At 39.4% G+C, this 24,115-nt stretch overlaps 2 protein-coding genes across 9 annotated transcripts in view; both read right to left on the bottom strand.

The window, feature by feature from the left end:
• LOC146613545 (myomegalin) overlaps positions 1–8,501 on the bottom strand; it is a 48,295-nt gene extending 39,794 nt beyond the window's left edge. For all 8 annotated transcript variants that reach the window (XM_085377450.1, XM_085377449.1, XM_085377452.1 and 5 more), the window contains exon 1: positions 7,973–8,501. In XM_085377450.1, the coding sequence (XP_085233576.1) occupies positions 7,973–8,113 (141 nt within the window). In that variant the 5' untranslated portion in view covers positions 8,114–8,501. The remainder of the gene's footprint in view (positions 1–7,972) is intronic.
• A 9,920-nt stretch (positions 8,502–18,421) lies between these two features.
• On the bottom strand, positions 18,422–18,959 carry LOC146613546 (uncharacterized). Its single transcript, XM_085377878.1, has 2 exons — positions 18,767–18,959; positions 18,422–18,657 (listed from the first exon to the last, which is right to left on the bottom strand). The coding sequence occupies exons 1-2, from the start codon at positions 18,957–18,959 to the stop codon at positions 18,422–18,424; spliced, it is 429 nt and encodes a 142-aa protein (XP_085234004.1).
• Between the last annotated feature and the right edge of the window lie 5,156 nt (positions 18,960–24,115).

Consider the following 24,115-nt stretch of genomic DNA (forward strand, 5'->3'; position numbering starts at 1 on the left):
AAGCCGCTTTAACTGTCTTAAGTCTGTAAAATTATGTTTATTACCCAAGCTTGCTAGCTTTAGCACACTCTGGTCCAAAGATGGTCACTTTATGATCCAAAGAAAATGGCTACAGCCAAAATGCAAAACTTTCTGAGTTCACAAATGACAGGTGGTTAGACAATAAATTAGGCAATAAATATGGCTGATCCTTTTGTGCAGAATGGATATATATGTATATGATAAAATGTGGAAAAGCTTTTAAGTTTTCATCACTCTCTCTGCTTTTGATTTGCTGTTTGTGTAAATCTCTGTCACATATTTAGCACTCATTTGTCTTGGTCCTTGTTCAGTGTCCTTAACCACTACATCTCAGGCTGTAATTGCCCCGTCTCTGCTGAGTGAATCAAGGCTTCATGGGTGTTGTGTGTCATCAGTGCGGAGCATCTGACCGAACTGTCACGGCTGGTATATTTAGAGCTGGAGAATTCAGAGCAGCTCAGATACTCGCTCGCTGTGGCCAAAAGCTGAACTCCACAGTTTGTTTACCTGCTGAGGTCCACAGGGGACATTTTAGGTGCCAATCGGAGCTCTCACACAGTGTTAGAGGACTGACAATTTAATCGTGGGGATCGTTCTTTGCATTCTGACCTCAGCAAAGCCAGAGAGGACGGATTATCTGTCTGTCTCTGTCTGTCCGCTGCAGGCTGAACAAATGCAGCTCTCAGTGGTCGGTACTGAGCAATTTAAATGTTCAGTTTTATTCCGCCTTCAAGCACGTGTGTTGACCTTTTCCTCTTTGCTGTTAGAGAGCTCTCCTGTTAAGAGTATCCAGAACTACTAACAAAAAAAAAAATCAATCACCCTGAAACTAACCAATATTCATGAACTATGAGTGCTTAAATCCGCAGGGCTCTGCAGCTGTAGAGCTGCAAGTATTAGTTGACTATCAAATTACTGATCAAAAGAAAACTGATTGAATATCTAAAATAACAATTATTACCTCGTCATGTGCGGGGTCATTCTGTCTGTAAACACAGTAGCTCAAAAATATTTCAATGAAATGTTCAAACTTTGTAGTTGTGTAGAGTCAGATCATGTTAACAATCTATGAAAATTTGGGTTACATCAAAGTCTTCAAGGTCAACTCAATGAAATGTTGGTCGAAAATTGACAAAAAGCCTTAAGAGGGCCTCCAGGCCATTGGAAGTCTTTGGGAAAACAGGTTTCTGAGCTGACTTCTGTAAAACACTTTACTCATGAGTTCATGGACTTTTCGGTCATTTTAAATGCAAAATGAATTCAATCAATCCCTACTGAATCCAGTTTTTTGAAACCAAGTTGGCGACAGTGGAAACGCTCATCTCAAAACTTCAGAAACCAGTGGATGATGTCACTACATCTATCTTTTATACTGCCTATGCAGTAGCCTGAAGACAATTGATGAAATAAACCTGGACTGCAGGAAAGTGTGATGAATAATTTTTCATTGTTTCTGAAATATAAAGGAAATGAATAACTGATTTATGAAGAAACTAATGCGCAGAACCATTGACAGTGACAATAATGACCCCACAGAGGCAGAAATACTGTGTGGACTAAATGACTTCAATGTTCAGTGTATCATATCAACAGAAAAAAATAACAAAAGAAAGAGTGTTTTTTTTAAGAGTGAAGTTTGTTTAATTTAAACAAATCCATGACTATCTTAAAAAAAACCTCTACAACAAGCTGGGTTTTCTATATTTCTATGTTTAAGTTTTAAAATAAAACTATAAAGACTGTAGATATACCTTTTAGATTTGCCATTGTTCAGCGTAATGTCTTATGATAAACAATCCTTTTCAACTTATGTTACTAAGTCATGCAACAGCAGCTTTAACATATGCAATAAATATGTGATAAATGGGTTCCAGATTCCTGATGATATGAAGCCTGTCTAAAGACTCTGATAATAGCAAACATGTATTCCCGTGTGTGTGCATGTTTGTGTTTGTGTGTGCGTGTGCATGAGACAACAACATGGTTTACAGGAACTGTCTCGCAAAGAGCTCTATATATAGCCACCCATCACCGTGCACCTGCTACTTTGGCCTCTCCTGGCCTGACGGCCCTCAGCAACACATCCACTTTTAACTAAGGGTAGGGGGATGGCTGCACTTCGAACCTTGACAGGCTCACCACACAGAAATTGAACACACCTGTATCATGGGGAGTGATCAGCTAATAGTGATGTGCTATCACATCAGCTTCAATTCTTGGAATTATTATCCTGCTCATCCTGTTTTAACTGATACCAAAGATTTACATGGTTTGGTAGTATCGATAACATTAATTATACTGACAACAGCTTTTTAGATGAGTAATTTCTTTAGAAATCCATAATTTCAATGTAGATGTACAATGACAATAAAGGGGTATTCTATTTTATGCTATTGTATTCTATTCTAATTTTAAGGGTCCTTCAATAACTTCCCCAAGTTCCACACTTTTCCAGACTAAAGACTCTGGACATCTTTGTGGATTTTAAGAACATATTTGACATCACAGTGCAAATAGCTTGATGAAAACTATAGAAATAAATGTTTTAAAATCCAAATATTAACATGTACCTTATAAACCCATCTACGTTTTTACCACCCAGTAAATTTGCGAATCTCTGTAAAATATAAATAAAAACAAAATGCAATGATATCTAAATTTTTAAGCCCATATTTTCTTTACAATAGAAGATAAAAAAAAATGTAACGTGTTTAAAGTGCAACATTTTACTATGAAAAATATCAGATAATTGAGTTTGACGGCAGCAACTTTTTTTCAAAAAAGTATGTGGTGGTATAGAAGACTGAGTTTCTCAGAAGTAAAGATGGACAGAGGTTCATCAATCTGTGAAAAATATATAATCAAACAATTCTGAGAATCTGGAGAAATCTCTGTGCGCAAAGGACGAGGTCAAAAACCAGTACTGGATACCTGTGATTTTGGGCCTTTAGTCAGGACATGCATTAAAAACACAAATGATTCTGCCATGGAAATCACTGCATAGACTCAGGAACACTTTCCAAAATCAGTTTCTGTGAACACAGTTCACCGTGTCATCCACAGTGCTGGTTAAAGCTCTATCATGCAAAGAAGAAGCCACATGTCAACATGATCCAGAAATGCTTGCATCAAGGCAGTTTATATTTTAAAGTAGAGATCCGTTAATAACACCGAGAAAACCCCAACAATCAAACGACCCCCTTTGAGCAAGCACTGGCAACAGTAGGAAAGAAAAGCTCCCTTTTAACAGGAAGAAACCAGGGATGGGCAGACATCTGCTAATGGGAGGAAAACTGTTCTGTTTCCCAAAAATTCTGTTTTGGAAAAAAAATGGATGCTGCATCCTCTGGACTGAAGAGGAGAGGGACCGTCTGGCTTGGTGTCAGTGCTGAATTCAAAAGCGTGCATCTTTATAAAGGTTTAGATCGCATGAACTCCCATCCAGACAAAGTCTTTTTCGGGAAGGCCTTGCATATTTCAGCAAGACAAACTGGATACCACATCTATTACAACAGCATGGCTTCAAAGGAGAAGATTCCAGGTGCTGAACTGACTTTCCTGCAGTCCAGTTGAGAAACTAGAATCCTATAACAGACTATCACAGGACAATGTTCCTATCCAAACGTCTGACAGCTGGTCTTCTCAGTTCCCTGACGGATTACAGACTGGTGTTAAAAGAAGAGAGGATGACACAGACCCAACTAAAACGAGCTAATATGTTTCATAAAGATGCTAAATTTTTCACTTTACGCATTCGATTTGTTTTTTGTTGTTGTTTTTTTTTACATCCTATTGCAAATAAAATATGAGTTTATGAGATTTGAAAAAAGTTGCATTTTGTTTTTATTTATTTTTTTCAGAAAATACTTTTTTTGGAATTAGGTTTGTAGATCCTGGCTGCTTGTGATATTATACTGTGAAATGCTGTGTATATTTGTAGTATATTGCCATGTTTTCCTACTAATTATTGTAATCGTGTACCCATCATGTACTTGGGACAGTTACATGGTGCTAAGCTATTTTACAGGCTGTGATGTACAGGTTTATAGGTACCTCTCTGTGGGAATGCTGTGCTGCTAGCTGTTCTGTTGACAGAGCTGACCTGGCTCTCTCAAACAATGGTAAATATTTAGGGTTTTCTGGCTTCTTTAAACTCATCCATCCATCCAGCACAAAACGCTTTTTTTCTCAACTTTACCATATAAAATAGTAAGGACTCTAAAACTGAACATTTGAAGAAACAATTAAACACATTATTACATATTTATACCACACTATGTTTCTCAAATATGTTTAAGATGTGACTGAAAGTGAAACATACAAGCACGTGTTACGATGACACATGTGATAAATACATCAGTGCACTGAAGCCGGCTCTATAAATAGAGATTCTTGGGCTCTCAGAGAGATCACTATGTACCCAGGACTAACACGCCAGCCTGTACTGTATTACACAGAGATGCTTCGGAGGAAAGATGGGAACATTATCACTCTGTCATGATATTCAACACGAGCAGCTCAGGTCGGATAGCATCCACAGAACAAAGATTTAGTCTCCAAATAAAAAGTGCTTTGACTGATTAGCCTTTAGTCACACAGAGTGGGGCCTATGAGGCACACGGATTAAACTCCAGCTGCATGTCTGTACAACATGGGATCGAGTTTACCCAATCACTGCTGGTATGCAGTAATAGCGGAGGATAAGAGGACCAACGCTCAGGTCTTGTTTGGCTGGATTAAGCAGCCATTAATTTCTCATATCAAAGAGTCGGTGGTGATCAAAAAGGAATTAGAACCAGGGGAGAACGAAAGTGATGAAGAGACGCCGGCTGGCTTTTGCAAACAGACAACAGCTGAACTGGGTCACCTTACTGTAGGTGCACACTTTGCATGCAGAGATGGACGCAGAAAACACATTTAGAAGCAGAGCAAAGCAGCATGTTCACAGAAACAGCATCCTCATAGAGCCTCTATGAGAAAGACCATTGTTTTTAGATCTGCAACTAATTATTACATCTGTGAGTTTCTTGCTTTGCTCAGATAAGCAGAGAATTCTCACTGTCGATCAATGAATCTATTTAAAAATCTAATATTTTAATATATTCTGTATATTTTGACGATCTTAAAATTAATTATTGATTCTAGCACTGATTTAAAGCCAAGCATTCATTACTCCAACTATGACACTGTAACAAGTGACCTGCAGTACCAACACTCTAACCATACTTTTCTGATGCTATATTTAGCTTTATGATTCTAGCTACCCTTGTGTCTGTTTGTCAAGATTAAACTAAAACTACATGTAAATACATTTCAAAGGTGGAGCACGATCTTTAAAACTGCACAACTGGTTATGGGTTTTTGGTGGAGGATGTGCTGTCTGGATCCCTTCCTACTATATATATTTTAACTAGTTGTGGACTGTATCTTTTATTTTGTGCTCTCACAGTTTCACTCTGTATAAAAAATGTTTTGCTTGGGACAAAACCAACTTTAAAACCATTTCCAGAGATGTTCTCCCCTTAAAGCAGCACAGAATCCTAACAGACTTCAATAACCTAGTCTGTTGGAGTATTACATAATACTGGTGCTGTCGTGTTAATATTTTATTAATCAAGCCAGGGATCATGAAAATACAGTTAAAGCAATCTGAACAACATCTCTAGAAAGTGTGAATACTATGACTCCATCCTTTTACTTTAACATAGTCCATATTTCGAGAATATCTGAAGATATACTGTTGGCTGATTTTTTTAAATTTAATTTAATTGATTTGTTTGGGGGTTGTTTTTGGGTTTTTTTTTGCTTCTATTAAAATCAGCTAGATCCTTGCAAAATTCAGGCTCTTGCATAAAATTATGGCTATGCAATCTACGCAATCACTGCAAATGTAAATCTAAATTGACATTTTCAAGTTTCGAATCAATTCACGTATCTAAAATACTGATTCCAGGACAAAAGCTTTACCAAGTTTCTAAATAAATGCTCCAAGCACCAATTATTTTAATTAATGTATAAGGCATATTGTTTTGCTGCACTTCAAATCAGTTCAGAGAAAATAAATATGAGATGCAATATGAGCATCCAAATGGAAGACAAATAGAAAAAAATTTAAGCATGTGTTTTACATCTTATACTCTGATTTAGAGCAGGGCAATATGCCCCAAAATATTTATCACGATATACATTTGAAAATTTGCGATAACGATATAACTGCCACTAGACAAAATACTTTACAACTCCACAACTTTATTAGTGCAAAAAAACCCAAAGATCAATGTATTTTCACTTAAACAAGCAGCTTTTTTATGTGCATTAAAGTTATATAAAAATTTAACAGTGCAAATGCAAATTCCTTGCTGAGAGTTTAACCAAAAGGCATTTCCAGTGGAAAGTGGCCGACATATCCTCAGCACAACCATGTATAATATCCACAAAACTTAAAAAGAGGTTATACACACACAATACGGTAATATTATGTTGAAGCACAGTACGTACGTGCCTGCCTACGATAGCCGCAACGCTCCGACAATCCATCAAGCGGTGCAGGTTTGTAGCTTAGCAAAGTCGTACTAAAACATTTGACAGATTTTTGAGCGCCGTGTACGACATAAAATCATTTCGAGGTCAGTAAAAACAACCAGAATTCATACATAAGGCACACGGGATTATAAGGGGCACTGTCGATTTTCATAAAAATCAAAGGACTGATTTTAAGTGTGCCGTATTTTTCAAAAAACACGGTAATAACGACGGCCCGCTAGCATGCTCTACCAAAAATAGTGCTTTGTTGTGTATCTGACAGCCGAAAGCTAAACCAGTTCCACACCACTGAAGTTGCAGCATTTTTACAAACTAAGTCTGGTTCATCCGTTTCATTCAACGATCCTTTCGCCCTTCTCATTGCCGCCATGCTTTTTCCGCCATGTGCGTATGAAAAGAAAGGCACTGCACATGCACATTTTACCCATATTCTATCATGATATTTCATTTTCTTATCGTTGCCCAACATTATACCGGTATTACCGTGAAAGGTATGATATGGCCCAGCCCTACTCGGATTTAAACATGAATGCCATTACAAGCAATGTAATTACAAGAATTAACTATAGATAAAATACGCATTTTTTATGATATAATGTTAAATGTGTTACTTACATAACTAAATTACAGTATAAGACAAATCTTATAAGATCTACAATGTATCCATATAAAACATAAACCTTTACAGTATCTACAAATGCAAATGTATTTGCAAAATAAAATAAGGTATCCAGATTCAGGTTGTCATGAAAACCGCTGTATAAAACAAGTTATTGTTAGTATTATTACTGACACAACTAGAGCTTCAATGTCAATTTAATATCTCTTTTGATAACGTTTGTGCTACTCTTTCATTTTGAGTTGTAATAAAAAGTAATAAGGTTCAACATTTTACTTACAGCTCACACACATCCAATAAATATTTTTTCATGACAGGAGTCATTTGATTTTTATTATAAGCTATTTTCTGACATTGTGGTGTTGTTCTACATGTTTATGCAGCCTTGGATGTGTCTGAGTGTTTCTGTGCTGTGAATCAAACAATGGGCACAAAACCCCAAATGCCAGTATGAAGCACCCCGGATAGGAAAAGAGAAGCCAGCCAAAGCAGCCAGAAACATGTACTGCATTAAAAATACTACAAAAAGAGGTAGTTGGAGGTTAGTGTTTCACAGGACAGCCATGTCTTGTAACACGCACTTGGTAAAGTCCCATCACCTCAACCAAACCAGTGTGACAGCTGGATCAACAAACATGTCTCAGTAAAGCAATGGTTTATGACAGTCACCACATGTGACTGATAAATGAATAAATTCATTTAATTAACTGTAAACACAAAATCAGCTATCACCAAAAGTCAAGTAGTTTGCCACTACTTTCCTAATAATTAGAGAGCTGTCCCACTCACCGTGCGGTAGACATCTTCACTGCTCTCCTCATACTTCTGCTGGATCCTCTCCTCCAGGAAGTAGATTCGGAGCTTGAGGCTGAAGTTCTCCTTCTTCAGGTCATTCAGGTGCTGTGATAAAGTACGGTAACCGTTAGACATGACTGTCAAAGTGCATCCACACTGCTTGACATGATGTCCATCATAGATCAGAAATGAATAGCTGTCCTCGACTTCTCCATGTCATGGAGAAAAGGAGTCCATTTCAAAGTACAGCAGCTCTTAAGCATGCCCTTTTGTTAGAGTCCAGGAACTGACAGATATGCCTTCCTCAAAAAAAAAAAGAATATTTACAAAGTGTCATTCTTGCATCTAACAGGCCATAAGGACACAATCTACAAAATCACTCACACATACTAAATCTAACACACTCACACATACATGCACACACACACACGCGCGCGCTGAGGTTTTCAGGGGCGTTTGCAGTGCAGAGGGCTACTCTGCAGCCCGGCGGTCAGAGATGCAGCCGTGCGAGCTCCATGGTGTGTTGTGGTCTGCACAGGAAGGGGACAGGAGCTTATCTTACTGGGGGGAGACATGTCTGGAATCCCAGACTGCCACGGGAGATGGGAGGAAAGGGAGAGGAGGGGAGGAGGGAGTCAAAAAGACTCACAGTTACTTGTGATATGAAAGGAAATCTCACACCTCTGTAAAAAAAAAAAAGGGGGGGGGGGGTGAGATGTGAGGCACTTTCTGATCTTTTCTTTTTGTCTGCATTGTTTTTCTGTATGGATTCAAACCACTGTCAAAATCCACCACTGCTGAACTTGGGATATGACAATTTTTCTATAACACCTGCTTTATTTTTTATTTAGCTTTGCTATAGTTTAAGTAACTAAACTTTCACAACCAAATTAGTACCTGTCATATCCCATTCTGGGGGTTTTCTGAAGCTCCTTTTCTTAAAAATAGTATATAAATATCATCTTCAATATCTTACTCAGGGTACAGATTGTCTTAACCTAAACATTCACGGTGAGTTAAATGTAGAAGCCAGTTGGGAAAATTAGCAGTAGCAGTAGCTCTTTTAGCCTCTTGCATTATTAGAAAATGTATTTTTTATTTATGGTTTTGACAGAAATGTCAGTTTGTGGCAGAAGCAGGAGATATTTCAGATAAAGAAAACCACAGAAAAATCCATTCTTGCTTTCAGCACTAAAGTGCAAACAAAGTTAGCAAACAGCTAAAGCTGTTTAACAATAATTAGCTAAATAGCTCTTTCTAAAGCTCTTTTAGTGAGCTACAGGAAAAGCAAATATGGGACATATGGCTGACTGGAAGCAACACATATGAGTATGTGTCGATGCTAATGTTGTTTTGCATCTTTTGGAACCTTGCTGTCATTTTTTTTCTCCTCTTACACTAATAATGATGTTGAAGATGGATTAGCCCACCCTGATTTTACCATAGCCTGTGATAGCTACACAATCAGCTCTGGGAATGAAGTTGAGAGACACTGGTGGGAGTGAAACAGGCAGGTGAGTGGAAAGAAGTTAAAGAAATAGGAAACCTGGGAGCAGTGAGCCACAGTGCTATTAATAGGTAGCTGTCCTCAATCTCACTGTGGAGAATCCCTGAATGTCCCTCAGAGAAACTAGCAAACTGAAAGAATTGAACTCAAGAGTGAAAAAGGAAAAACGGGTTCTACATATCCTAACAATACAAACATAAGCTGAAACCAAGTGTGAAAAGATTGGATAATACAGAGACACAGACAGGACAATTAGATCATTTTTAGTTCATGATGCTTTCAGTGAGTGTGTCCATTATAGTGTCAGGTTACATGCTGTTGCTAAATAATTCAGAGCAAAGATAGGCTGGGCGCCAAGCAGAGTCTCCACGTGACATCAGGGATGACATCATTGATTGATTGATTGATTGATTGATTGATTGATTGGTAATTTATTTCAACATGTGAGCAATATACAAGTACATTTAGAAAAGAAATGAGAGAAAAAAAAAATACTATACAAATTACATACAAAAAAACATTCTGATTAATTTACATGTTGAAAGGGAGTGGGAAGAAGTATACACTTATTTAATCCCACCCCTGTCCCATAAATTATCAGTGAATATTTAGTCAGCTTCCTTACTGATATAATTTGTAATAAAAATAGTGAACAGATTTCTGATATACTATATACTATAATATCACATCATGAATTTTTTGTTTGTTTGTTTTTAAATAGAGACATTCACTTAATTTAAATATTTTCCTTTTCTTTATAGATCGAGAAGATCATATTTTTATAACTCTTTTTGAACAGTTTTATGTTTGGACATTGCTTTAATTCCATATTCAGTTTGTTCCATAGTTTCACTCCTTGAACAGAAACACAAAAGCCTTTTCTTGTAGTACGTACCTTCATTGTTTTGAAGTTACAAAAACCCCTTAAATTATAACTTCCTTCTTTCAAAAAAAACATACTCTGAATATTACCTGGCAGTTCTTTATTTTTTGCTTTGAATAGAATTTGTGCTGTTTGGAATTTCACTATATCGTCAATTTTCAATATTTCAGACTGCAAAAATAGTGAGTTTGTATGTTCCCTATAACCTGCATTGTGGATGATTCGAATTGCTTTCTTTTGAAGAGTAAAAAGTGAATGTAATGTGGTTTTATAGTTATTGCCCCAGACCTCTGCACAATAGCTTAAGTATGGTGAAACCAGTGAACAGTAGAGAAATAAAAGAGAGATAAAAGAGAAATAAATTGGATTTATGATGTGTATGTATAACTCTGCACTGTGTTGTTTGAAGTGCTGTTTGGTGTAAATGTGCCGGCCACGCTCTCTCAGAAATTACCTCAGCTCTCGTGACTGTTTGGTCCCTGATCCCATTTTAACTGGGCTTATCAGCTCCTCCAGCAGGTTTTATTCTTATAAAGTGCATGTCCAAAAACACACATTTTTAGAGACAAGCACGGAGATGTCATATACTGTGGAGAACCTGGGGATCAGTTTCTTGGTCTATAACAGTCTCTTTAATTGAATATAGTAGTAGAAGAATTTAGGTTGCTGATGTTATTATTGGGTACATTGCAAATGAGCGATATACTGTATTATTTGCACTGGCACCCCAAATAAAAAGTAAAAAAGAGCAAATGATTGCTCTAACATGCAGTTCAGAAACAGTCACAAGGTTTAATGAAATAATTTGTGTTGCTGGACATGAATTTTCTCCCATTTCTTTTAAATACCGATGATTTTTGTCTGATTTTACTTTCACTGAATTGATATCATTTCATATTTTCTGTGAGACCATGCACTAACAGTTAAACATTATGGGTTCCCTGTGATGATTTGTTGTCTTCTAGGGCAAGACTTTGCAGTAGCATGCATATGGAGGCATGTGCAGTGCTGTGGAAAAGTATTCCCCCCCTTTCTGCTTTCATAGTTTTTGGCATATTTGTCACACTTAAATGTTTCAGATCATCAAACAAATTTCAGTATTAGACAAAGATATCCTGAATAAATACAAAATACAAGTTTTAATTAAGCTATCCAAACGTACCCAAGGTATCCTATCCAAAAGTAATCGCTCCCCAACCCTAATAAACTAGTTGTGCAACAACAATTGCAATCAAGTGTTTGTGATACCTGACAATGAGTCTTTCACAATACTGTGGAGGAATTTTAGCCCCACTCTTACTTGCAGAATTCTTTTAATTCAGCCACAATAGAGGGTTTTCCAGCATGAACAGTCTGTTTAAGGTCATGCCAAAGGATCTCAATCTTATTTAAGTCGAGACTTTTACTAGGTCCCTTCAAAAACTTCATCTGATTATTTCTATGCCATTTAGAGGTGGACTGGCTGGTGTGTTGCAGATCATTGTCCTGCTGCATAACCCAAGTGTGCTTGAGCTTCAGGGCATGACCTGGTGGCCCATACAGTCTCCTTTAGGATTTTCTGGTAGAGAGGCGATTCATAGTTGCATCAATTACAGCAAGTCATCCAGGTCCTGAAGCAGCAAAGCAGCCCCCAACCATCACACTAACACATCCATGTTTGAATGCTGGTATGATTTTCTTTCTGTGAAATGCTCTTTAGTTTTATGCAGCTTTAACAGGACTCAAAACTTCCAAAAAGTTCAACTTTTGTCTCGTCAGTCCAAAGAATATTTTTCCAAAAGTTTTGGGGATCATCAAGATGATTTCTGATGTTGACGTGCTCTTGGAGTAATTTTTGTAGGCCAACTATTCCTGGGAAGGTGGTCGGCCAAGTTTTCTCTATTTGTGGACAATATCGCTCACTGTAGTTCAACGGAGTCCCAAAGCTTTAGAAATGGTTTTGTAACCCTGTCCACACCGATATATGTCAGTGACGTTGTTTCTCAGTTGTTTTCTTAGATCGTGGTGTGATTTGCTGCTTTTTGAGATCTTTTAACCGACTAAACAGGTTAAATTTAATTGATGTGTTGCTTCAACAGTTCTGACAGTAATGTGGCCTGGATGGGTTTTTTAGTTTCAGGTTGTTGTTGTTGTTGTTGTTGTTGTTTGTTTGTTTTAAAATGAAATCCCTGTAGAAACGTAAGCATGGCAAAACTGTCCATCTATCTCATTAAAAAGGGTGCGATTTTTCTGTGCTTGTGTAAGGTGACAGAAAAACATATACTGCAATTCATCCCCTCTTTATTATCAGTTTTCACTTTAGTAATGCATCGGGAAATCACATATGAATATTATAGCATTATAGCAAAAATAAATGAGTTCTACATGTACAATTAGGGCCATAATTTGTTGGAAAACAAACATGCTTTGTAGTTTTGCCTCTGTACCCCACCACAGCGCTTTTTAAATCAATTTTAAATCAGTATGTAACAACTCTTTAGGAAATGCTACCATTTTATACACAACTGCCCATTTTCAGAGGCTCAAAACTAATTGGACACTTGACTCACAAGCAGTTTCATGGCCACTTCCCTTGTTATTTCATGGCAAATGAATCGAACGTAATATCTGAAATTGATTCAGTGCTGAATTTGTATTTTATAGCTTTTCACTGTCATTTTAAATATGAGCCCCTAAAGGACATCAGATTAGACTAAACACCAAAATAAGCCTCTCAGAGAAACCGTGAAAAAACATTAGGAGTGACCAAATCATCAGCCTGTATATTCTTACTCTCTGCTCAGATTTAGACAAATGCTGCAACACTGATCAAACAGTGCTTCATAGTTCAAAAGGGTAATGACCCAAAGCTACACAGATTCTCAAGGCACAGAAATGGGATATTCATCAATGGATAAGCCAGTGACCTGATCTCAACTGTACAGAGCATGCTTTTATGGCTATTCAGTACAAGCCGAAGGCAGAAAGACCCACAAACAAGCAGCAACTGACAATGGCAGCGGTAAACATCTAGCAGAGCATCTCCAGGGAAGAAATACAACATATGGTGATGTCCATGGGTTTTAGACTTCAGACAGTCATTGACTGCATCCAAGTATTAAAAACAATCCATATCTATTTTCTTCTGCTTATCCATGTCAGTACAGAGGGAAAACTTACAAAAAATGCAGTTTATGGACCTAACTGTGTAGGCAAGGGAACATTCATTTGCAAATAACATTTTATTTGTAATGTCTTTTTTTAAAACTGCAGAAAACATTAAAATGCTAATTATGACTTTGGCTTGGAGTTTGTGTCAGTGATATTGTGAGTGCTCTGAACAGCACCCTGCCAGACATTAAAAGGAATACTTAATATACTCTCTTCTAATGTGACTGCTACAATGCCCAGCAATAGTGCAGCAGACACTGGGAACCTAAAGTGGGCCATGCAGTAGCCAGAGGCAGATTTTTAAAATACCAGGAGAGTTCTGGGTGTTTTCCATCCACATTTCTCCACTCGCAGGTGCTCTCCTTTTCAGTACGGTATTTTTAAAACATGCTCTCCAGATGGTTGGAGTATGTGCGTGAATTCCTGGGTTAGACTATCCTTATTTCCTCAATACTGATCTCGGACTTTATCTTTTTTTTTTCTGTGAGTCCATGAAGCCACTAGATGGCAGCATGAAGCATGTATTCATCTGGCACATAATTCATTCAAATGCAGCATCATGGGGATGAAGAAGTGTCCCTCACATCAAACTCCATGATATCTAAAAATAAAAGCTCTCACCTGTTCGAACTGCTTGAGCGTGTGAAGCTGGAGAGGGGGAGAGTTGTCTGTTTCATCACTGCACAAATCTAAACAAGGGGAAAAGGTGCGTTCAAAAAACCTGAAAACTCATGGAAATATTAAGTTATGTGTAGGAGGGGGGGGGGATACACACCTGTCATGTGACCTGTGATCTTAGATGAAGGATCTTGAGTACTGTGAAAGAAATGGCAAAAAAAAGCAAAGTCAGCACTGAATGAACATAAACAGACAAGACAAGAGTGAGTGAAAACCTGCACAAGTAGATCCATTCCAACACAAAACAGCCAAGTAATGGTCTCTCCGTTTTACTGCGTGCCCTTAAAAACAAAGAGCTCTTCCTGAAATTTAAAAGCCACTAAAAGCCCTTTCAGTATAACAGCATGATGTCATTTGCACCTCTGTATTGGAGTCTCAGCAGGGGAGAGAAGAGATAAGAGAGGAGCCACGGGGTCAAAGTTCAACTGGGCTTCACTACCAACTAACGGAGGGGGTGTTTGCCTTTACAGTCACCCCTAAGGTTAGAAATAACGGCAGTAAGATGCAGACAGTCTGGGTCAACACCCAAACAGTATACAGACAAATATGCCCAACATTAGGCCAACTGCTACTGCCCCATCAGTGCTCCCCCACTTCATGGGGAATGCCCCTGACAGCTGCTGGGTCAGTAAATGTAAAGACAGCTGTATGCATGCCAAAGGGTTTTAAAAGTTCACCAGGTGGACAAATGGTATACATGCTGTAGTATTTTGGTAAACAGCGCATCCAAATCACAACTGTCTTACACAACTGTTCCCTTAATGCAGATATAGGTCAGATGGTGTGGTCACCATGGAGAATTTGAGCTATGTGATGAGTGGTTATCAAAAACCATCCCTTATTAATGAAAGTCAAGCTTTCATCTCTTAAGCACTTGGTGGGCGTACATGAAGGAATTCAGCCTTAGTTATCACTTCTAGGACAGCTGCATTGAGCGCCTCCAAGGCCCTACTGCCCACCTGCACCGATGAGCCCTTTAAGCAGCCTAGTTGGTGCATGCAGTTTATGTTTATTCCTGCAAAGTAGGTCAGAAACACCGCGTCTTTAATGGCATCTTCCATCAGAAACCCTTTTACAAATGTAGCTGTGTAAGGATAAATGCACACATGCGCAATCACAGAGAGACATTTGCATCACCCTGATAGCTTTATTCTCCGATCCGCGGCTACTGTGTGTGAGTAGCCCTGTGAGGAGAGAAAAACGGCCTTTTATCCAGGATGGATGATGGGTGCACATCAAGTGAGAGAAAATAACTGAAATGGCCTGACTGTAGCAGCAGTCAGTGCTCTGATTGAAACCGCGGTTTGTATCGCCGGAGTCGTGTTTTTGTTAAAAATGCCAAATAAGCATCCGTCTTCCGCTGCGGTGTCCCCCCGCACACAATCAGCCACCTCACCTCTCTGACTCTCCCCAGACTTGCTCCGGCGACGATGAGCTCCACTCCATAAAGGCTATTCCGTCATTTAACGGGCATCCATGCCGGAAAGCATCGCTGCGTTCAAATCAGCCGTACATCACTCATTTTTGTTTGGAGTACATGAGCCACATCCACACAGGAGCACGCTATCCGCAGCGGCCGAGGCATCGCGCACCGCTCAGGTTTGGAGGGGGTGTGTGTGCGTGTGTGTGTGTGTGTGTGTGTGAGAGAGAGAGAGAGAGAGAGAGGATGCGCGCCCTGAAAATGAAAAGCAAAGGATGCTACGAGCCCACACAAGAGAGTGCCACTAATGTTGATTCAGCCCTCCAGGAGAGCAGCTGGGGGCAGGAATATACCCACTCTTTTAAAGATATAGACACCACAGGGTTGGGTTGCCTTCTTTAGCAGTAATGTGTAGCCTACATTTCTGATTTAATTGGAAATTGCAGGTTTCCCTGTTTTCAAAGCAAAACTGTTGCTCAGTAGTTGTGTTAAATATTAATTATGCTATAGTCCTGCTCTTTGTCATGCAGTCATACGAATAATAAACTCTGGAGAACAATGGTGAAACCAGTAGATATTTGAAATTATAAATAGCAATAAAACAGCTTTTTTGGTTCTGATGCGAAGTCGTTTTGGAACAGCAAGTGATGGATATGATTTCTTATTACTGATGGGCTGGAAGTGAGTTTACTTTCACTCACTTATCTGATGTAATATATCAGATTTAATAGCGCAGGCCTTTTCCATCTCAAATGTATTTTCCAGGAACGCATGAAATAAATGTTAGAGATTCAAATGATTTCCAGATCAGAATCCTAAATTATAGACTAACCATACTGTAACCTTCAGATTATATTAATCCCAGAACCAATAATCTCATCACAGTGACTCAGTTATTTTCAGTAAAATGATTTCAGGATGCTTTCAAGTCTGCTGGGACTGATTATAGCTCTGTTTTTACGGCTTATTATAAGATTGTTGGGGTTTTGTTTTTGTTTGTTTTTTTTAGTTCAACCTGAGTGAGAAAGCAAATTTAGACTTGTTCCACACAGCTGCAGAGACTGGCCACACTTTTATCTGTTTAAGGAGAATGGTGGTGGAGGGGCGCTCTGAAAGGGTGAAGGGATTAGGGGGGGACAGAGTTAATGAGATTGTGGCATTGTTTGCGAGTGGATGTGAGGAGCGGATGTAGCTTTGGTAATCTTGTTAGGAGTCACGGAACTAATGTGGAGCTAATTTGCTCTCAAAAATGATCAGGACAGAAAGAGATGGAGACAGCTCCAGGCTGAAGGACAAATGCTCTCTAATTTCAGCTGATAGGGGAACAAAAATGAGAGTAAAGATGGTTAATGTTTACTGCCTCATCAGGAGCCTCTTCCCATGTCACTTAGAAGAACACCCCACCTCTATCAGCCATCAAGTTCCACGTGGCAGCACGCAGTTTACAGGGCTGTTTCTACCACAGCGCCCTCTCCTGGACTGAGGTTGGGCTTCTTTAGTGCTCGGTGGATCTTTGTGTGCTGACACATTAAAACTGGTTGTGACCTACAGCAGTGCAGCCAAGCTTCAAATTGATCATTGATCCCTATAGCAGGGAACTGAGAGTCTCATAAAAGAGGAACACAGAGAATTTACAGACAACTGGAAAAGCTTTTATTTATTTATTTACTGATTGATTTTGCATTGAAATCTACGACTGATCTTTAGACTTATGAGAAACTAAATAGTCTATGAAATGTAGAATACGTTTGTGAAAAGGTCTGAAAACTCTAAAGCGTGTGGAGTGAGTTTAGAGCTTTCTCAAATAAATAAATACATGAAAGTAAAGGAGAAATGTAGAATAAAGTGCAACTACCTACCACATTTTTAAGATATAAAATATTAATTGTTGAAATCAAAGATTCTGAAGATCATTGTCATATTTTCTCTCTCTCTCTTTTTTTTAAATGAGTTACCTTATTTCCAGAGGTTTTCCAGTTTGAAATAATATTCAGCTGTAATGACTACAGCAGACACTAGATGTCCTTATAGGACCGCTGAAGCCTTCAGCCATTATACACAAAAAGAGAGGCAGTTACATTCACATTTAAATGAAGAAACTTAATGAGAAACTGCGAGTTTGGAATAACATTAGACCACGTCACTGTCTCAGCGTGCAGTGCCATGCATCTCACCACAGGAGGTGCTTTTCTCGCTTACCATTGCATCTCAAATGCAAGTGGGGTGGTCCTGTTTACTGTGCAGCATTATATTCTGTTTAGAAATGTCTGCTGCCAAATTAGCTGCCTTGTCCTTTTTGTGCGGTGTACATTTCTATACAGTAGTTACGAAGTTACACCTTATCCAAACGTGAAAAAGCTGAATATAAACACAAACATAAATAATTAATAAATAAATTCAGCAGCAGACCAACTGAGGCTACCTAAAAATAATAATAATGATAATTATTGTTAACAGACAAATCATCATTATTATTGAGAAGAGTGTAATTGTACCATTACTTTCATGGCTTGACTTTTCAGAACTATTTTCACAAGATACTTGTTTACTACTCCACATGATAGATCAGTGCTACATGCACATGTTCCACAAAACATTTATATTTAAAAAAAATCCACACGAAGGCTTATACTAAAATCTTTAATCTTACTTTTTAATCTTATTTTGCAAAATATTGAAATTAAATCTAATAATCTATTTTGAGCCTCACACAGAAATGGTTCTTTACCTTCATCATCCATCTAGATATTTATACATTCACATCACATACAGAAGGTCTGTAACGACAGCAAGTCTCTGATGGGTTCAAGTCCTTTTCCCAAAGACCACCCGGGGTCCTGTTTTTGCCCCTTGTGGTTCTGTAGAGATGATCCAGATGGCAGGGGATTTCATAAAGTCTCTGTCAATCACCTTGTTCTCCTCTTCCCGGGCCATTGCCTCTACTTCAGGGCTGGTTTGTGGGGACCAGTCTGCCATGAACTTATCCTTGGCCTCACAGTAGTTCACCACCACTTCTGCAGGCTGCTCCCCAAACAGCCAGTCTTGAGTACAGAAAGAGAGGGTAGGAGACAGATGTCACAGAGAAGCGCTGCCAGTAGCTTGTGGTTTGATTATTCTGGTCTTTAAAAAGCTAGCGGTACAGTAACAAACCTGCACAGTCATGGATGAGGTCTTTGATGAGGTGGCCCGTGATGGCGTAGAGAACCGAAAACACGATGAAGACGGCTATGAGCAAGTAGAGGACGTAGGTGGGCAGGTGGATAGCATCCCGAGAAGGAGGGATATATGACTCAAATAACACTGTGCCATCTTCCTCTTTGTGACGAACGTTTAAGCTGTCCATTGCAGTCTGGCTGCCTCTGCTGTCAGCCTGCGAGTCCAGTTAATATCTGTGGGTCATCGCTGTATTAAGAAGCCGGCACAAAGATTTAATCGCACAGAACGTTCTGTGCAAAATACAAAGAGATCAGGAGGAAATATCACATTCTCCAATGTCAGCATTGTAACAACAGCAAAATTACTCAAAATTCAGGAAATCGTGAATGAAACTCTTTGCATGAATCAAGGAAGCTGTGAAGATCCTCTAATTCACAGCTGATCAGCCTTATGACTAATGACTGCTAAAGTAAGATTTAAAATAAATGCAAAGCTGTATCTCATGTGAACAAGATTCCTGTTTTTCTCTCTGTAGAAATCTATCTATCTATCTATCTATCTATCTATCTATCTATCTATCTATCTATCTATCTATCTATCTATCTATCTATCTATCTATCTATCTATCTATCTATCTATCTATCTATCTATCTATCTATCTATCTATCTATCTAGCTATCTTACATCACTCAGCTGTATTTAATATGCTCAAGTGCAATAATCCTCTGCATTTATAAACAAGGTCATCACCCTGGGCACAAGCAGGTATTAGGAGAAGGTAAGATGGATTAATGAAAGCAGACAAGACAGGAGGAACGAGCGTGTATTATCGAGTTGTTTATTGGGGAGAAGCTTAGTCCAACACCAGGAGAAGTGATGTACGTTTTCTTTAGAAACACATTACAAGCACATGTAACATGACAAGTCTTTTTGATTTTGCAATTTCACAACACTTTCTGTCTAGCCTTGTGGACGAACTGGACACAGTGTGTTTCCAATTAACATTTTTAGATGTAAAGTTAAGTTATTAACATAACTGATATTTTTACTTGAAACTTAATTTGTTTACAGTTTTTACCACGAGCAGCTGGACAGCGAATTTCAGCATGGTGCAGTAGAAACAGACTGACAGTATGGATCGTGCTTACTAACAACATTTTCTTGTACATTTTTTGCACGCTAACTATAACACCAGCATAAAACAAGAGTGCCTCAGCCTCTGCATCACTACAGCGAGGACATCACTGATCACTGCACTGTGATTAAGACGTAATAAAAACTGCTGTGATGAAAAAACTCAAAGGGAAGTGACGTAAGGGGCCACGGGGCAGGCGAAGGTCACGCTATGTGTGGAAATCCTTTTTTCTCCAGGGTATGACGAAGCAATGGCGCTTCTCAGCGGAGGGGTGGATGGACGACAGCGGCCTGCGTCTCCCTGGTGGAAACCAGGCAGCTGGCCTTCTTTTTCTTCCTCCATTCTGATCTCATCTTTCTCCAACAGCTTGCTGGAAACGCTGAGTCGCCTCTCTTCCTCTATTTCTGCATCCCCTCCCTCTGAATCATCCTCCACTGGTTTGGGGCCAAATATCCAGTCTGTAAGAGGAAACATGTTGGAAATCAATTAAAATGATTTATTTTTATGTCTTCTCTGTGTATCTTTTAAAGGGGCATTGCACCGGGTTTAGATTCACTTCAGTTGTCATGTCATGCATGACAAACTGCAGCATAGAGGATGCTGTTTCTTTTGGGGGGTTATTAAATAGCCAAAGCAGGAACTTTGTGGAATTGCACAAATTGAACATTGACCGCCCCCTTAAGATGGCTTTTTTTAGCAGCCATTTGATCAGCTGTTGACATTCACCTTAAAAGAATAACAGACACCACTGGGAAGGTTATCCTATCCACAAACCAGAGGGTGAACATGAAGGAAACTGTCGTCAAAACAAGGAAAAGATCAAAAGTTGATTCACGAGAGCTCAGGGACAGAAAGGACACCACAAACACAGATGCCAGAGTGGACACGGTGGCATCAGTTCAGGATGTGTCCACCTGGGGTTACCTGCCAGGTCATGCAACAGGTCATCAATGAGGTGTCCCACTATGGCGTAGGTGGCCACTATGATCACCACCACCCCAACTATTACATAGACTACATTGGGTGGGAGAGTTATAGCATCTCTCGCAGGGGGGATGTAGTCCACAAAATACACCTCCTCCTCCTTCCTTCTAGACAGCTGGAGGAGTTGCCGGAGCTCAAACGCAGACTGTGTGAAGTTTGAAATCAGAGCTCCTCCTGAGGCGTTCAGGGACACATTTGGTTGCCGGTTCATGTTTTGTCTTGGCCGGTTTTTGAAACTCTTTTTATGGTTTTGTCAGCTCACAGAAAGCGTTGAAGCTTCGGGGCTGTTTCTTTGGGTGATGACAGATTTATTGTCTTGTTGCAGATCTGCGCTCCTTCACTCCTGCACTGTGAATGTTTGGAGAACAGGTGATACAGGTGCACCAGGGAGGAGGAAGAGGAGGCGGAGGAGGGAAACAAACTAAGCATTAGAACATTTTCAACATCTTCTGGGTGTCGGAAGGATGAGTGACAGGTGGAAATGTGCGGATGGTTTGAAACTGAGAGTACTGTTTCTCAGCAGTGACAGCTCCCTGTCACAAAATGGCTCTACAGAAATGTAGTTCAGCTGACAAGTAAAGCCTGATACTACCCATGTGCCAATTCTTCTAATCTTTGGTCTAGACTTGAATCCCAGAATTCCTCATTCTCATCTTTTGCACAGAGGGTCTTCGGTCCAGGAGAGCGAGACAGAGGAGAAGTGAATGCAGGACAGACGGAGTTAATAGGATTGAGTCTGTCATAGAGCAATATCAGCTTTCCATCTGTGGGGATTAGAGATATGAGCGAGGAGAGGTGGACAGTAATATGCCAAAGAGGCTTATGGTCCCCCTTGCATAAAGATATGATATGTATATTACAGTGAACCCACTTTCACTCAGGTCCAGACTGGCATCACTTTATAGATACTTTCAAATGATCTTATACACAATTTGGCACTTGTGACATGTCACATAATTCACTAACATGAAACAATGCTTTCATGAATGAGTTCTTGCTCCCTAACAGAGCATGATATCATTGCAGGTAGAAAAGGTGCACATCTTAACGTATTTTTCTTTATAAATGACTCTTGTAAAAATGATAAAGAGCCAGAGAGCAGCTCCATTCATATGACAAAAGATGAGAAAATGGCACAGATGACATGGAAGACAGCACTGCATTGGAGTGTCACAGGGAAAGAAAATGAACTTGCCTGCAGCAAAGAGTTGAGACGATTCCTCTGGTTTTTTGTTTTTGAATTCTGGGGTGAACTGTACAGAAGCAGCTCTGGAAATAACCACAAAAACACAGCATAAGGTTAGCGTTGCATAGTGGCTGCCCTTTCATAACAAGCCTAAAGCTACACAATCTTGTTTTTTCTGTACATGTGGGCAGGTAAACAGGTGATATATATATATATATATATATATATATATATATATATATATATATATATGGAGAGAGATATTTTTATCCTCACAAATATTCTCAGTGCAGCATCAGGATGTGGATGTGGTTTCCACCAGGATTTTAGGCATTGGCTTGTTGTTCTTCCTTTTTCCAGTTAAGTTTGTAAAACTGAGAGGCAAGAAACTTCCATTCAATGACCGTTACGGCTATATTGGCGAAAAGAATGAACCAAGAGACTGGGTGCATACCCCAGTAGAAGACGTGCGACATGTTGTGGAGAGATGTAAAAAATAAAATAAAATAGAGAGAAAAAGGAAAAGGAGGAAGAGTGAAAAATAAGCTTTCAGGAGAGATGCAAACGAGAGATGAGACGAGGGTTTCTGAATGTGTCTCAGGATGAAGCTGTTACGAAAGTAACACCAACTGTGCCAGTTTAGAGGTGGTGTTTAGTAGTTTAGTAATCCTAACAGGATTTGCTTGACTCATGCCACTGTCACCAACAAAACCTTTTCACCGAGTCAGCAGAAAGCTTAAACGGTTCATTTAGTGTCACCTGAAGGACCTGTTGCCTGCGGATGGTGTGTGAAGTGTGTGTGTGTGTGTTGATTCACACTGCAAGCAACAAATGTAGCTAAAACACAATAAAATGATGCGAAATAAATATTAAGATAAATTGACACTTTACCTGTAAGAATGATTCTTCTCATCAACTTGCAGATTGCTTTAGGTTATTTTTTCAGTTCAAAACAGGAATCCAAGGCTTTTCCAGTTAAAAAAAATAAAATCAATACATAAAAAAGAAGCAGAAATTCACTGTAAGCACTACTAGCTGAGCAGAGTATCCCTAAGCAAATAACATCCAGTCACTCATTCAGGTAGATCCATACTGGCTCCCTCAAGCTGGGGTGACCACCTTCTTGGGCTTGTCTTCTGGCTCCATCAGCCACTTGTAGTAAGCATCGCCCAGGATGAAGGCCCAGTAGAAGACGGTTAGAGAGGTGTTCACTGTCATGATGCCGATAATCAAAGGGTGCCACATGGTGGCAGGTTTTAGAAAAAATCTGTGTCAGCCTAAAAAAAAGAAAGAAAGAGCTGGTGCTGTGTGTGTGTGTGAAGGGTTGTAGCAGTAGTATCGCCTGCCTGTCTGTTTCTACTCTCTGCGTGGACTCCCCACCCCTCTCTGTGCTCTCTTTCCACTGGTGACTAAGTTTCTGAGGCAACAGCAGCATAATCCTCTTCAGCAGCTTTGTTACAGAAGATAAGGGTGCGCTGGATGTAGACCTGCTTTACCCACCCTTGTTCATCCATGAGATGGTGTTGTGTAACGCAGGTGTAGGCATTCTTCACAATGAGCTTTATGAGGCAGTGCTTTACAAAGAAACAGAAGCTATGTAAAAATGTCACACTGATTGTGAGTTTTAAACAGTGACCTGACCTAAAAGACATAATCTTTGTTCTGAACTTTATGTTCTCTGTAAGATATCAAATCTAATCCACAATCTAATCGAGACTGGAGACATCAGATGGAGGAGTTAATCTTACACCAAACAGCACAGATGGCTCCTTAAACGAGCCCCATGGGCGAGCAGACCCTAAAGACCACGCTTGCCCTGACATCACGTGACTTGAATAGCTGGATTGTACAGACTCATCTGGTGCAGGGTATCTACAAACAGCATGATTAGAAAGCGAAAAGACAGAAAACTGAACTTAAAAGGACTTCAAGGGGAGGAAACACTGACATGGGGAATCGTCCTCCACCAGGTGGCAGTCTGTACAAAGACTGAGTGAATGTTTTAAAAGACGCATTTAATGACAGATCAGAGAATTTA

This window comes from Diplotaxodon limnothrissa, linkage group LG18, assembly GCF_057381915.1.
Source record: "Diplotaxodon limnothrissa isolate DT_005_m linkage group LG18, D_limnothrissa_male_GT1.1, whole genome shotgun sequence".
Classification (NCBI taxonomy): Eukaryota; Metazoa; Chordata; class Actinopteri; order Cichliformes; family Cichlidae; genus Diplotaxodon; species Diplotaxodon limnothrissa.

What these genes read in the sequence shown, in the direction of transcription:
- LOC146613546 (XM_085377878.1), bottom strand. Translation starts at nt 18,959, where the DNA reads ATGGACAGCTTAAACGTTCGTCACAAAGAGGAAGATGGCACAGTGTTA. An exon ending in CCTCATCCATGACTGTGCAG is followed by an intron (nt 18,658 to 18,766) that starts GTTTGTTACTGT and finishes TCTGTACTCAAG; the next exon opens with ACTGGCTGTTTGGGGAGCAG.